At 35.9% G+C, this 14826-nt stretch overlaps 1 protein-coding gene and 1 pseudogene across 1 annotated transcript; both read right to left on the bottom strand.

Annotated features, from left to right (window-relative positions):
• Positions 1–4329: 4329 nt before the first annotated feature.
• LOC125204203 (uncharacterized) lies at positions 4330–6758 on the bottom strand. Its single transcript, XM_048102777.2, has 2 exons — positions 6597–6758; positions 4330–4928 (listed from the first exon to the last, which is right to left on the bottom strand). Exons 1-2 carry the CDS (start codon positions 6678–6680, stop codon positions 4593–4595), a joined length of 420 nt encoding a protein of 139 aa, XP_047958734.1. The 5' UTR covers positions 6681–6758; the 3' UTR covers positions 4330–4592.
• A 4371-nt stretch (positions 6759–11129) lies between these two features.
• On the bottom strand, positions 11130–13219 carry LOC148923108 (uncharacterized; annotated as a pseudogene).
• Between the last annotated feature and the right edge of the window lie 1607 nt (positions 13220–14826).

The raw sequence follows: 14826 nt of genomic DNA, 5'->3' as shown, positions 1-14826 counted from the left end.
TAGACGATTTAGCATGCAAGATTCCAAGAAAGGTTTCCTACCTTTTAGACATGGCATCCATTTATCTCAAGAGATGTGTCCTAAGACAGCATCTGAGATAGCAGAGATGAGAAGGATACCATATGCCTCGGCAGTTGGTAGTCTCATGTATGCTATGCTTTGTACTAGACCCGATATCTGCTTTGCTGTTGGCATGGTAGCAAGATATCAATCAAATCCCGGCCAAGGACATTGGACTGCCGTAAAGAACATACTCAAGTACCTTAATCGGACTAAGGACTATGTTCTAGTTTACAATGCAGCCGAGCTCTGTCCTTTAGGATATACAGATTCAGACTTTCAGGCTGATCTAGATTCGAGAAAATCAACTTCCGGATATGTGTTTACCTTAGGAGGTGGAGCTATAATTTGGAAGAGTGTAAAGCAGAAATGCATTGCAGACTCTACCATGGAAGCCGAGTATGTGGCCGCTTCGGAGGCTGCAAAAGAGGCTGTATGGCTTAAGAACTTCCTTCTGGACTTAGGTGTGGTTGCGAATATGCCCAAGAGCATCACCATTTATTGTGATAATTCTGGTGCTGTGGAAAATTCGAGGGAACCACGAGCTCATAAAGCGAGCAAGCACATAGAGAGGAAGTATCATATCATTCGAGATATAGTGCAGAGAGGAGACATACAAGTGGTCAAGATTGAGTCAGAGAACAACCTGGCAGATCCTTTCACGAAGGCACTAGCGGTAAAGCCGTATGAAAGCCATGTTGAAGGAATGGGAGTTCGACTAATTCAAGACCTCAATCCGCTTTCAGTATAAGTGGGAGATTTTTAGACGTTAGCACATTTTTTGTATACTCGAAAGTGTTTTGAGTATAAGTGGGAGATTGTTAGAGTTTGTATACTAGAAATCACGTTTCGAGTGATTGAATATTGTAAAACTCTTATTTTATTTTCCAATGAATAAAACAGATTATTTTTGTCATAATGTTGTTATGTTTTACATTTAAATGGATGTTAATGCATGTTTAAATGTATAAGTTAACTTAACGAAGTCTAAGTCTTTGTTTCAGTAGACCGGTTGTGGGCATCGTTCACTTTAAGGTAATACGGTCAGTTCTAAACAAAGAAAAATATGAATTTCACAACCTAGATGGAATTGGACTATCCATCGAGAAATGTTGCAATGTCAGTCCGCATATTTCTAAGCCTTACTGAAATAAGATGACATTGGTGTGGTATAGCACTGAACGGATCTAACAGCAAGACTTGCCTTAGGCTATCTACTGAAAGGTGAGGTCTTGATAAATATTTATTTCTTAATCAATGTAGGTTAGCATTGAGCATACGGTATTGATTATGCACTGCTTTGACTTATCAAATGGTGCGGGTTTTTCGTAACCCAATTATCCTGATATATTGGGTAGTGGTGATCGATACCTAGCGGTGCTAGGATTGCTATTATATTGAATCATGCACGAGCTGAGTCTCGTTTGATAATGTCCTCAAGAGGAGCGCGAAACGAGGTTTTATTATTCGGAACCTAGCTAGTTGGAGTGTGATTACTCTATGAATAATAAATAAGCGTTTCATGCTAAGTCCACTCTTGGAATTAATAAGAAGTTAATTAATTAAGTCAATAGCAGACATTAATTAATTAATGGACATTTTAATCTTAAGCACGGGAAATGAAAGTTAAACGGAAACCCGAATTACTTATAATTTCGGATTTGGATGGGGAGAGTTCAATATTACTTCTGTAGTGGCTGCTCGTAATATTCCAATTATAACTTGTATTAAATTGTGGGTTCAATTTAATTAGTAAAAAGTAAATTGGATGAGCCCATATCCAAAGCCTTCCATAGATCCCTGTCTGGGCCCAAAAGGAACTTAATATAAATAGGAGAATAAAGGAGATAGAAATAACACAATTCAGATTAGTGTAATTTTCGAAATTCCTCTCCTAAGCTGAGGAGATTTTCGAAATCTTCTCCTATTCCAAAAAGGATTTCTTCTGTCTTCTTTATTTAAGTCCTAGTATTCTAGTAAGATCAGCCCACACTGATATTGGGATACAGTTCGGGAACCAGAGAGAAGGTTTGTGGTTTAGTACTCAAAGCATCACGTGGAGAAGAAGCTAGCCATCTTCAATTCTTTGGAGAATTAATTAGGTATTTTTCTGCTCCGTAGAAAAGCATGTTTTAGGTTTCAATATTCTTAAAGCATGATTAATTCAAGTTATGAGCATGATACATGTGATAATTACGCGAATAGGTTTTGTCTAAATAATCTGCTAAATAGATCTGAAAATTATGTGATTTATTTTGCATGCGCTTCCGCTGCCAGCACCTTCAAAAATGACACCGTGACACCACTTATACAGCAATATTATAAACGCTACACAGCAATATTACAAACACTACACATCAATCTATAGATTGTTGTATAGTATGTCGGATATTATTGGACAAGAAATATTGCTAGATAAAGATCACAAATTGCTAACCGTCTTTTTTCAGTTTTTTTTTTTTTTTTGCCACGTGGCAGCTTATTGTTCGTCCACGTATACAAATGATTGGCTAGGAATAGTGGTATGGTGTTATTTTAAGGGGTGGTGGCACCCTAATATGCCCCTATATATATATATATATATTAGATCTAGTTTTTTTTATGAGATGTGCTGCTGTGAAAATTTTTTATGCTTCATTACTGGCCCATTTTACTTCATTGTATAGGTTTATTACTTCATTCTGTACCTAATCCCTTGAAACTACAACATGTTTTTACTTGCTTCCAGTAGGTTTTGAAATGATTCAACATATGTTTCATTCAAATTCATTGACGTGGGTTTTTGGTTGATTAACATTTAAAAATGCAATTTATTCAAGTGAGTTTATTACTTCATTCAGGAACGTTATTACTTCATTGGATAAGATTTTTACTTCATTCCAGTAGGACTTCAAATGCTTCTACACATACCTCATTCCAATAATTTATTACATTATTCCATGTGTTTATTAAACCAATATTAGCGCCATGGCGGTGGTGATAGATATTGTAGAGAGAAAGAACGGGCCGCGACGGCGAAACCACATTTACGTACTGGAATGAAGTAAAAACCTACTAGAATAAAGTAAAAACCTACTAGAATGAAGTAAAAACCTATTAGAATGAAGTAATATATTCTGGAACGAAGTTAAATCTTCGTAACATGTTAGTATGACTTATTTACCTTCGAATGAATTAAAATAACTAGATCTAAAAGCCCTAATTTGGTAGGGTTTGGTGGTTCGGTCTTTAAGAGTGGATTTGTGAATAATGGGACTCTATATATATATATATATTTAATTATGTACAGTATTACGGTCATACCAATGGTCCAACCGATCGTACCAATAGAACCATGAATCAATTGCCTCGTCATTTACTTGTCCCATTTTTAAAACATTGCCCAGAATTTGAAGCAATGGGCCATGCAGTGCTTGATGTTGTGGAGACGTGAAGATTAGGCAAACGTGTCCCCTCCACTCCACCACTCTGCATGCGTATATCATATTTTCAATGCACTAATCAATTAAATAGAAGCATAGGTATCAACAAATATTAAAAATGGCGTATGTGCGTGTGTATAAAAATAGTTTAAAATATAAATATAATTTTTTTAAGGTTATATAGACTTATGTTTTATCTTCGGATGCAACAGCAACAAATTTCCGTTCAGAAAAAATATGCATCAACTTAATTGTTGGACGTTTATTTTATCTTTCAATAGAGACTAGAGCGACAAACGTATGCTACATTTGTCGTCTTTCTAAATATATATGTCACGACATGTACTAGTGTATTGATTGTACAGCAAAATATGATCATCAGAATTTTGATAGGAAGATCTCGATGAAATAATTCATTCTATTGTTTGTTCCTTAAATCACTCTCTCCATCAAATACTACAAATTTAATCAAATAATGTACTCAAATTTGAGTTCTAGAAGACAATGAAAGTTTGATATCTGTAAAGTGGGTTATAAAAGAAGAAAATGGAAGCAAATTGTGATTGAATAAGAAGACCAATACCATCATAAACGCAATCAGCGGCTATGTCAAATCATTTAGATGGAAAACTGCTTCTTTAGAGTCAACTTCAAAATTAATTTATGTGAAATGAGTTTTGCACCTCTTAAGTTTCTGAATTAGGAAAAATCATGTTTAGGGACCTGGAGGAAGTAAAAAAGACTCATACAACCCTCATAGCATCAGGGGTGAAATGGTAATCAAAGACACTTGATATGTGATATTTCCTCAGAAACGTGATTTTACCTACTTCAGAGAAGACCTAAATGATGCAAAGTGCAAACTCTATTTTATAGGGACTAAATTTACATACATAGTCCAAATTCAGTTCAACAATATATCTTCTAAGCAGTTGACGATCACTAATATCATCAATTTATATGCATATCACCTCAATTTTAAGCTTTTCAAACCTTTCATAAACTTACCATCAAATCCAACAAAAGAAGAAGGCAATAAAGATATGTAATCTCAGTTCAAAATCCTCATTGCAACTACGTTTCCCACAAGGATAAGAAGGAATGGGGGCATCATTCGTCCCCGAGGAGGAGGCGAAGCCTAGCTTCAAGAGCTCCTGTGGGCTCGGCAGCAGCCTCAGCACATAGGCTCTCCTTAATGTGATTCATGCGCGCAGTGATGCTCTCCTGCTCTTCTTTGAGGGCGACAGCATCCTCTGTGAGCACGTAAATGCGGTACTTCTGGCCCATAGATCGTAAGCTTGTCAGCAGGACTCCGGTCATAATAGCCAACTTCACGAAGTTTGTTTTGTGTTTCTTAGCAATTGCGATGAGGCCAGCATACTTGAGGGGACCACCAGGGGTTCGAACGCTGCTCTCGACAGGCGGTGGTGTGGGGGTTTTCGTTTTCTGTCCCCAAACAAACAATTCAACACCTCACAAACGTAATGAGTAGAGTTCTAAACACATTCGGGGCGGGTTGAATTGCATATTCACCAGCCCTGCAGGGGCACGGGCTAAACCAACACCCAAAACTTTAACTTTTATTTTACTTTTCATATGTCATATCACAAAAATAAAAGAGTGAAAAACAAAAATAGTCAAAACAAGAACGGCAAAAGTAAATCTATCCACACATAAAAGGTAAAAAAGTATCCACACTTGTTCACAATTAAAATATTCGTTGTTGTCAATTAAAAGTTTTTGCCTCTAATTCACAACTGTGAGTAATCTTAGTTGCAATGTTTTAGCTATAATTCACAATTCCAACTACTCTCAGTTGTGAATTAATACTCGCTCTAAGTGACAAATTTTCCTTTAGAAATGTCCCACTCTAAAATGACACATTTCTAAATATAAAAACATCATTCTCTTTACTTTTTACCTCTCTTACTTTATTCTCTTCACTTTACTCACAAATAACACTACAATAAATCCCGTGGTGGATTAGAAATGCCCCATTTAAAGTGGGACGCAGGGAGTAGTATTTTTACGAGAATTCACAACTAAGAAAACTCCTCATGTGGGTTGATTCTTTTTTACTTGAGGAATCTCCCAGACGTGGACTTGACATTTTACTATCATTTACAACTTGGCCTATGATCAAATGTGAATGGTGATAAAGTAACTTGAAAATTTTCGACAAAAACTAGTCTCCTAGTAGCTAACAAACAAGTGTGTAAATTGGGGGTTGTGATGTGATGCCAACCAATAGTCTTTGTTATTAAGACACTAATTTATCTTGGATTTGTATGACTAAAAATGACCTCAAATATGTGATCTTATCATGTTTTAGTTTATTCATCTTCCCTACCAACTGCCCCTAAAAAAATCTTAATCATTTAAGTGGCATGGTTAGTGATAAAATGCAAACTACATCTTCCTACAAACTCCAAACCACGATCCGGACCTTTAGATTTCAAGATTTGATGTCAACCGATGACAATTAATGTCAACAATGTCAATCGGTCGACAATGTTGACGTTATTTACCATATGTCGATATCAAATCTTGAAATCTAACGGTTCAGATCATAGTTTCGAGTTTGTACAATATTTGATTACATCCCTAAGTTTCATTATGTTAGAAAGCGAAAATAGACTTTATCTAGGATTAAATTAGGGACAAAAGCAGGCTGAGATGGATAATCTTGAGAACCCAGTGAAATCTTAGCACTATGGAGATCGGAGAAGTTACGAGATACTACATCGTTAAAGGAATTTAAACCAAGCAAGTTTGGTCAATCAAACGGGTCGTTAAAATACTAGGGCTGGGTTTAGGGACAAACGAATCTACATTTAATCCAGTCTACATCTAATCCAAAGCTCGTTTCTGTGTTTCATTCATTCTCAAGCCTCACTCTTGATTTCATTATCCTCTTTTCAATCAACATACGAAATGCGATATGACGAATTTTATGCCATAACAAGTACAACTCAGAGAAGGAAATTGAATTCAACTCTGTGAAATTGTTCTAATCAATCTCTAAAAATATAACCGATAATCGCAATTCATAACAGAAAAGTCCAATTAATTGAAGAAAAAGAAAACAAAGTTAATATCTTCAGTAAAACTAACCTTGGGGCGGCATCTGGCGGCAGATTGAGAGTAAAACTTGGAGAAATTATTCGCGTTCCGCAGTTTCGCCACAACAAAACTCATTGCCTTTTGTGCCCAAATGTCAATAGAGTTAGCTAAGTGGGTTCGAGTAAGCCCTATTTAGATCTCCGATTCATTTCTCGTGCGATATGAAATTTTATGAATTTTTATTTTATGTGTTAAGAATGAATAAAATAAAAGCAAAGATATTTTCATTTTTTGAAATAGGACACCTTTGCTGAGACTAACCAAGAAGAAAAATAAGTCATTTTTACGGGACGAAGAGAATATTCTTTTAATTTAAAATTTTGAGTCATAGTTCTAAACTTCGAGTTCCGTATTAATATAGCATGTTTATCAGACTAAAAACTACTCCCTCATCCCAGTATACATGAAACATTTACTTTTTCGCACGAGTTTTTTCTAATATTGTTTAGTGAGTTAATAAAATTGGAGTAAAGTAAGAATGATGAAAACATAGAGGTAGTGTTGTTTCTATTTTAGGAACCACTTCATTTTTAATATTACAACTCAAAAAAAAAAACATTTTCGTTTTTTAATAAGACAAATGAACAACTTAAAAAAGAAAATGTTTTAATTTTAATGGAACGGGAGAAATATTAATTAACATTATTTTTTATATTTATTAATTGTAAAAATTCTACATTTCTTATAAATACTTTATATATACCCATATAAATATTAACAAATCAATATTATAAATCAATATATTTAAAATAAATTAAAAATAGAAAAATATATAATGAATACAGGAAAAAGTATTACATTTGTACAAAAATAAAAAATAAAATTAAATATTAAACATTTATTTATATATATTATTTCTATTTGTCTTTTTTCCTTTTTAGATTGGGATAGTTATAAACTATCCTCCATCTTTTACATATGAACATATTAATAAGCCGAGTTTAGTGTGGGGAGTAAATCACATGCTTGCGTATAATGTGTATTTGAGGTATAATTTATGCATGAATTAGGGGTAAAAAAGAGAACATTGGAAAGAAAGATGCATGTTGCGGTAATGTGAAGAAAATGGATACAAACTCTCTAATTGACAAGGTCTACATACTTGGCTGGGCGAAGGCAAAATTGTCATGCCTAAATTCTAAAGGAAGCTTACTTCTAAAAAAATTCCAAGATGGGCAAGGATGTTAGACTAAAGAATTAAGGAGTTGGCCAAGGATTAGAGTTTCGCTCTTATGAAAAAATTGAGGAGGAAAGAGAAAGGCATTCTCCTTCATTCACTTTGTTCTGTTGACTCTCTCACTAAGAAACAACAGAATAATCGCACGCTCATCCATCTTGATATGTTTATTATTCCATATCTTTCATATCTTGCATTATTATTTAGTTGCATTATTTAGTTAGATATTTAGGGAGTGCATATCTTTTCCGTATCTTTTGTCTTGCTCACTAAGTTAGTATCCCTATTATAAATAGGTCTATTGCTATTCTCTTTATTCAATCAATGAAAGAATTAAGTATTTATCTTTTAATTTACCGTCTTTATTATTTTTCTGCATTAGATTGATCGACGAGGCTCGGTTTCCTCGCGACTTGCGACTTTCTCCTATCTTTCCACTCGATAAGGGGTTAAACCCTTATCAATTGGTGCTTACATCCGATCTCATCCTCCAATTACCGTCATAGATGTCACGCAACTATGTCAATTATCAGTCCGGACAGCTCTCCGCAACTAGACCCAGACCCACCCGACTCCCTGGACTGGTGGCAGCCATACCATCCCTACAACTAGAGCACGCCCGCTGCCCGTCAGCCTAACGCGTATCAGCCGCAAACGCAGACCCTTATCACACCCTTCGGACCGCAAAATTCTCTCGGCATGGACCCATTCGTCCACCAACGAAATCCTGACGCCGGGTATCACCATGGTCAGCTAGAGTACCAACCCCCGCGCACTCTGTCTCATTGTTCGAATTTTTATGGACAACATCAGACTCGTCACGCAGGATATCATCCATGGCCGCCGAGTTACCACCTGGCCGGACAGCCACTGCAATTCGACCAATCGCTGAGTCACTGCACAGCGCTGCTGCCTGCCGCTGTCCCGCCACAATCCGGCTCCACACACCCGCCTCTACAAGCCAGAAAGTTAACTGATTCGGGGCAGCAGCGTGGTCTCCACAATATTCCTAGTCTCAAGGTTCGATCACTCTCCCCTGACCAACTAACCGCCGTAAACGATTACAATGAGAAATTACGTGTGTACATATTGGACCAAGCCGCCCTGCTCGCTCGTGTGACCGCTTGGTTTGAGGAGAGCATTGATGATAAAAATAAAGCCCTATTTAGATCTCCGATACGTGAAATTTTATGAATTTTTATTTTATGTGTTAAGAATGAATAAAGTAGAAACAAAGATATTTTCATTTTTTGAAATAGGTTATCTTGGCTGAGACTAACCAAGAATAAAAAATAAGTCCTTTTTACGGGACTAAGAGAGTATTCTTTTAATTTAAAATTTTGAGTCATAGTTCTAAACTTCGAGTTCCGTATTTATATAGCATATTTATCCGACTAAAAACTACTCCCTCATCCCAGTTCGCACGAGTTTTTTCTAATATTGTTTAGTGAGTTAATAAAATTAGAGTAAAGTAAGAATGATGAAAACATAGAGATAGTGTTGTTTCTATTTTAGGAACCGCTTCATTTTTAATATTACAACTCAAAAAAAAAAAAGAAAAACGGTTTCATTTTTTAATAAGACAAATGAACAACTTAAAAAAGAAAATGTTTTAATCTTAATGGAACAGGAGAAATATTAATTAAAATTATTTTTTATATTTATTAATTGTAAAAATTCTACATTTCTTATAAATACTTTATATATACCCATAGAAATATTAACAAATCAATATTATAAATCAATATATTTAAAATAAATTAAAAATAGAAAAATACATAATGAATACAAGAAAAAGTATTACATTTGTAAAAAAATAAAAAATTAAATTAAATATTAAACATTTATTTATATATATTATTTCTATTTGTCTTTTTTCCTTTTTAGTTTGGGATAGTTATATAAACTATCCTCCATCTTTTACATAAGAACATTTAATAAGCCAAGTTTAGTGCATTGGAGAAAATCGGATGCGTGGGGGAGTCTACCACTGCAATAACGAAAATGTACCCACTTTGTTATTTCTTCCATTTTAGGGAAAAACGCCAAAGGCACTGGCGTTTTATAAAGTAAAAACGCCATCTAAATCGGTGTTTTATATTTTTTTTTATTAAAATACGCTACGTATTATAACACGCCATTCAGGTTGGCGTGTTTAATTAAAAAACGCCACTGACAAAGGCGTTTATAAGCAATTATTGGAAAAAAAACATTTTTTTAATTTATAGACGCCGACTAGGTTGGCGTGTTTAAAAAAAAATTAAAGTTCAGAAACGCCGACGTCATTGCCTTTTTTAGTCAGAATGAATTATACCAGCTTCTCCTCCCCCAAATCGCGAAAACTCACACACAACTGCTGCTTCTCGGTGATTTCGCCTTCCCTCCATCAATTGCATCAACAAGGAGTGAATTGGTGTCATTCTTCCGCATATTTGATACATATTTAGGTTAGTATGCTTATTTTTTTACAATATTAAAGTAATTTTTTGGTAGTTATTAAGAGTTTGTAATGGGTTGTAAATTGAGTTGAATTTTTGTGTTGCATTTTTATTTAGCGTAGTGGCTTGTTTGAATGACATTATTGTTGATTAATAGTTGAGATATTGGCGTTTAGTTAGGGTATAAATTTGATTAAAAACCAAACAAGGTAGTGTTGTTCAAGCTTAAAATTTGGGCAACTTGATTGTGTAGGTGGAAAATTATGGTTATATAGGCTGCTTTGACATGAGTATGATCTTGGGTTTAAATTTGAATGTTTAGGTTGAATAGTATCTAATTATTGAATTTGTTTAGGTTTGTGTATTGTTTAATTTGAATTGTGAATGTTGTGTAGTTAAATTATGGCAACATCATCAAATTCTCGTCGAAGACTCTTATGTGGTCCTGAGGACCCTTCCGTATTGTATCTTCAAAGACAGCACATCTCTCAAAATATATGGGTAGGAGTAGAATCAAAAGAAGTAAGATGTTCACATCTCTCAAAATAATAGACCAGATGGGATTTGGCGGCGTATTGAGGTGTGGTAAACCAAAGGACATTGACCACCATCTTATCACCGCGTTGATTGAACGATGGAGGTCAGAGACTCACACGTTTCACTTTCCAATCGGTGAAGCGACAGTTACATTGGAAGACGTGGAGGTCTTATGGGGCCTCAAAGTTGACGGTGATGCTTTGACTGGTTACATCCCCCCTAAGGAAGCCAACTATTGGATGCAACTTTCTTTGGAATATCTTGGATTTACACCAGATAAAGGTGAGTTGAAAGAATTGATTTGGAAACAGACAAGCGACTTCGAGGCAACAACTGTCTTCGTGAACATTGCAAAGTCCAATTAGGCACGCCCTAATAATTTGGGTGTCTGAGTGGATTGAACACCCCAGAATATTGGTGTACCCAAACACTTGTGTGGTATACGGGGTTAACAAGCGATAACATGTTGTCATTTCTAAAACGCACAACTGCCGCTACATGTGAACACGGAAGTCTCCACATCTGCCACTTTTGACATTTGTAGTTCGACTCCAAATACTTCACCTTCCACTTGTTACCACCCTTTCCACCAACTCGACGTTGTGTTCGAACCACATAAATTCCTCGAATTGTGCTTGGTGCTCTCACATTATGTAACTGACCCTTTGCATCATTTTTGCACACCTTTTCATGCGCCCACGGGGTAAGTGGTGTGGCACACTGTGTTGATGCAATTGACCGTTGATTGAACCATTCTATTGTCCTCCAAAATGTCATATCAATGCAAGTCTTGATTGTGAGTTCTCTTGCGCCTCTCAACACGTTGTTGTAAGATTCCACCATATTAGTGGTCATCTCACCCCATCTTTTGTGATTGTGATACGCCAAATTCCATTTTTCTTTATCCACAGTATCAAGGTACTGCAAAGCCTCGTTGTTGACGTCTCGAAGTGAACGACTTCTTTTCTTAAACTTGCGCTTTTTGGTAGCAATACTCATTTTCCAAACCAACCTTTTAACCATGATACCTTTGTGATTCTGCAGAACATTCTTTCTAACATGTACCAAGCAAAACCTGTGATGACCTTTAGGTTCTTCTTTCCATATGGGAGAATTCATTGCATCTATGATTCCCACATGCCTATCTGAAATCACACATATTTCATGCTTTGCTATATGCAGTCTTATGCGTTCCATAAGTTTTTCCAACTTTCTTTGGTTTCCTCATCAACAATGGAAAATGCAACCGGCAAACATTTCTTATTAGCATCAAATCCAACGGCAATAAGAATTTTACCTCGACATCGTCCACGTAGATGAGTTCCATCAACTGTTAAAACTGGTTTGCATAGTTGAAAAGCCTCCACAGCTGGTCCAAAAGCCCAAAATACATACTTGAAAACCTTGTTCATACCGCGGCTTAATCTGTCATCATGCAACCATTCGACAATTGTACCAGGATTTTGTCTCTGCATTTCATTCAAATAAGACGGTAAAACTTTGAATGACCACTCCCAACCACCATATACAAGCTCAATAGCTGTCCTCCGAGCATACCATGCTTTCTTGTAACTAACTTTCACATGAAATCTATTTTCAATATCCGCCACAATAGCTTTTACCTTGTAAGCAGGATCGTTTTCTATCTGATGCCGAACACTCAATGCTATCATGGACGACCCGAGATTGGCGTGCCCATCATAATTGCGATCCCCCATACAAGTATGAGCAGTGGTAAACACTCTAATTTGCCAGTGTTCATTATGCTTTCTCAATGTTGCTCGACACTCCCACAAACATTTCGGTAATGACTTATCGTCTGGATTTCCTTGTGGGTACTTACATACCGCATGCCATCTCTTTCCTTTACTTTCAGCAACTGTATATTGTCGGATTTTTTCCAAATGCCAAAAAGTCACGGCGGTCTTCAATTCCATCTTCGTTCTAAATCTAGTATGCAAACCGACATTGCTAGGATCTTTTTCACTCCAATAATGCACACTAGGATCAGCAGCCTCAAAGTTCTTTAGATTAAAACTATCATATGTACCTGGTAAGGTGCGAAAATAGTTCATTCCACGATGTGGAAACTGTGGAACTACTCTTCTTCCAACTGCTGTTTCTCCATCCACTATTTCTTCAATTGCTGTTTCTCCAACTGGATCATCATCTGACGGATCACCATCTGAGTCTGTACTAACAATGTTTACATATTCTGAATCATAAGGTGATGGTGGATCAAGAAAGTCGGCTTTATCAGGACCTATAATGTCATCAACCACATGACAATTGTCACTGTCCCCTAAACGCACGCCTCCAACATCAAAATCTTGTGTTGCAGCGAAACTTGGTACTTGTGCTCTCGTAGACGTACCAACATCGTAACTTATGACATGATGACTATTTTGTTGAGTAATTTCCGAATGCTCAACAAATAATTCAATTTGACCTCCTTTAGCCATACTCTCACTGAACATTAGTGGCATGCATACTTCTTCTAGTAGAGTACCTATAAACGTGACTGCAGATCCAACGCATATGGTACGTTTCCATATTATTTGAACTTTGTTTTCAAGTATGCTTATACCCATCCTTTCACAAATTGTATCCACAAGCTCATTGTAGGATATACATTTGTCCAACATAATGAATCCTGATGAGAAAGGAGGATCATATGAAATAACTGGTCCGGAAATTATCTTTCCACCCCAATATAAATTGACGCACCACGGCATAGTATCTGCAATAACGTAGCACAAAAATAAATATGTATTATTTTTACACTTATCATTATGTAGAAGAAACTTTATACATCATCAATATTTTTGTAATAAGTTACACAACAATGTATACTTTCATAACAATCCATCAAATATTGGTCAAAAATTAAGTATACTAACCGAATAGGAGGACTAATGAGTGGAAGAATAGGCCAAAGTCAAAATCTTCTATCTCAAATCGTCGATTGGGTCGTCCCGGGCAAGTGTTTCGCGCAGCTTGATAGTTTTTCGCATTTGGGTTGGCTTTAGCATTAGGGTTCGTCATTTAAGGGAAAAACTGGACTGAAATATGTGTCCGCGATAAAACGCCAACCATGTTGGCGTTTTTAACTAAGACACGCCAATGAATATGGCATTTTTATAAAATTTTTTTTTAAAATATAGTTTATTTTGCTAGAATTCGGCTTAAAGACACATACTGAAAAGGCGTTTTAAAAAACACGCCAACAGCATTGGTGTTTTTCCAGTAAAGTAATGTATTTTAAGTAATTCGAAAATAAATTATAACACGCCTTCTTATTTGACGTTTTACCTTAATAAAACGCCAACGCGGTTGGCGTTTTTCCCATAGATGGAAGAAATAACAAAGTGGGTACATTTTCGTTATTGTAGTAGTAGAGTGCCCCAAACTTCCAATTTTATCCAACTGTTTGGATATAATGTGCGTTTGAGGTATAATTTATGCATGAATTAGGGGTTAAAAAGAGAACATTGGAAATAAAGATGCATGTTGCGGTAATGTGAAGAAAATGGATACAAACTCTCTAATTGACAAGGTCTCCATACATGGCTGGGCGAAGGCAAAATTGTCATGCCTAAATTCTAAAGGAAGCTTACTTCTAAAAAAATTCCAATGGTGGGCAAGGATGTTAGACTAAAGAATTAAGGAGTTGGCCAGGATTAGAGTTTCGCTCTTATGAAAAAATTGAGGAGGAAAGAGAAGCGCACTCTCTCACTAAGAAACAACAAAATAATCACACGCTCATCCATCTTGATACGTTTATTATTCCATATCTCTTTCACTAAGAAACAACAAAATAATCACACGCTCATCCATCTTGATACGTTTATTATTCCATATCTCTTTCTTATCTTGCATTATTCGTTAGATATTTAGGGAGTGCATATCTTTTCCGTATCTTTTGTCTTGCTCACTAAGTTAGTATCCCTATTATAAATAGGTCTATTGCTATTCTCTTTATTCAACCGATGAAAGAATTAAGTATTTATCTTTTAATTTAGCGTCTTTATTATTTTTCTGCATTAGATTGATCGACGAGGCTCGGTTT

Source organism: Salvia hispanica, chromosome 6, assembly GCF_029641045.1.
Source record: "Salvia hispanica isolate PSC_SH4W2 chromosome 6, Shi_PSC_v1, whole genome shotgun sequence".
NCBI classification, from domain to species: domain Eukaryota; kingdom Viridiplantae; phylum Streptophyta; class Magnoliopsida; order Lamiales; family Lamiaceae; genus Salvia; species Salvia hispanica.
Note: the sequence above shows the minus strand (reverse complement) of the source record. Positions and strands in the feature narration are given on the sequence as shown.

Coding starts and splice junctions, on each gene's coding strand:
- LOC125204203 (XM_048102777.2), bottom strand. CDS start 6,680: ATGAGTTTTGTTGTGGCGAAACTGCGGAACGCGAATAATTTCTCCAAG. Junction 4,929..6,596: donor CCGCCAGATGCCGCCCCAAG/GTTAGTTTTACT, acceptor GTTTGGGGACAG/AAAACGAAAACCCCCACACC.